We start from the raw sequence: 1,057 nt of genomic DNA, 5'->3' as shown, positions 1-1,057 counted from the left end.
TTTTTTGAACTAGATTATACCTGAGAAATATGAGATAACAAATCAGTAAATTACTATTAGAATCTATCAAAATCATTAGAAAGATTTATTATCATTATTTCAGCCAAAATTAATAATAAAGATATAAAATTTTCATTCAACTACAAATTCACTAAAAACTAACACAGGTTTATAAAAAGAAAAAAAAACAAAAGAAATTGCTTAAAATTTAAGAGTCTTTGAAGCAATTGCTTTGAGAGATTCAATAGTAGAGGTCAAAGGTTGAGCCTGTACCCACATCTCTGCTTTCATAGCCACCAATTCCCATTCATCACGTTGACTATTAAACCTTTTCTCTAGTAGCACTAATGCTAGCACTGTAGCCCACACATTAACACTTACACTATCAGGACAAGCTGACTTCAATACTGATACTGATACTCCAGTCAAAGAAGCCAACGAATCATTTAGAATCCAGAATCCTTCTGCTGCCTGTAATGATATCAACTGAGACAAACCACCGGAAGGACCAGGCTGGGACCTGCTACTACTGCTACTGTTTCGGGCAGCTGATTTCATAGGTGGTGTGGAACCAAACAAGTCTGCACTCCTAGGAGTAATACCTAATGAAGAATAACTTACGGGAGCTACATCATCAAAGGATAAATCAATCAGCGAATCAGTAGAAGGAGGAGGTGGTGGAGCAGGAGCTGCATTGAAGGAAAAACCAAAAGAAGAAGGTGGAGGAGGAGGAAATCCAGCTCCCATTGGTGGAGGAGGAGCTGATAGAGGACTAAAGAATGCAGTACCAGGTGGTGGAGGAGGACCTCCACCAGGTCCTCCTAGACCTCCGGAGAGCATGTAATTCTGTGCAAAAAAGAAATCACCACCCCCAAAAGATCCCCCAGAAGCCATTGTAGGCCCTAGCATGGGCTGGAAATTTGAGGCTAGGGCCATTGGAGGCGCTGGAGGTGGAGCCGATTGAAATCCTAGAAAATCAATCAGAGTCAATTTGACACAAAACATATGGTACATCCTTACCACACAACATATCTGTCTCAAGTAGTGATATTCCTGT

General features: G+C 40.4%; 1 protein-coding gene across 1 annotated transcript in view; it reads right to left on the bottom strand.

The window, feature by feature from the left end:
* LOC100636380 (von Willebrand factor A domain-containing protein 5A-like) overlaps positions 1–1,057 on the bottom strand; it is a gene marked incomplete at its 5' end in the record, with an annotated part of 14,346 nt that continues 13,289 nt past the window's right edge. Inside the window, 2 exons of the mRNA XM_020002776.1 lie at positions 1–968; positions 1,021–1,057. Coding sequence (XP_019858335.1) covers positions 202–968; positions 1,021–1,057 — 804 coding nt within the window. The remainder of the gene's footprint in view (positions 969–1,020) is intronic.

This window comes from Amphimedon queenslandica, unplaced genomic scaffold, assembly GCF_000090795.2.
Source record: "Amphimedon queenslandica unplaced genomic scaffold, v1.1 AMPQUscaffold_12834, whole genome shotgun sequence".
In the NCBI taxonomy this organism is placed as follows: domain Eukaryota; kingdom Metazoa; phylum Porifera; class Demospongiae; order Haplosclerida; family Niphatidae; genus Amphimedon; species Amphimedon queenslandica.
The sequence above is the reverse complement of the archived record's forward strand: the minus strand, read 5'-3'. Positions and strand labels throughout refer to the sequence as shown.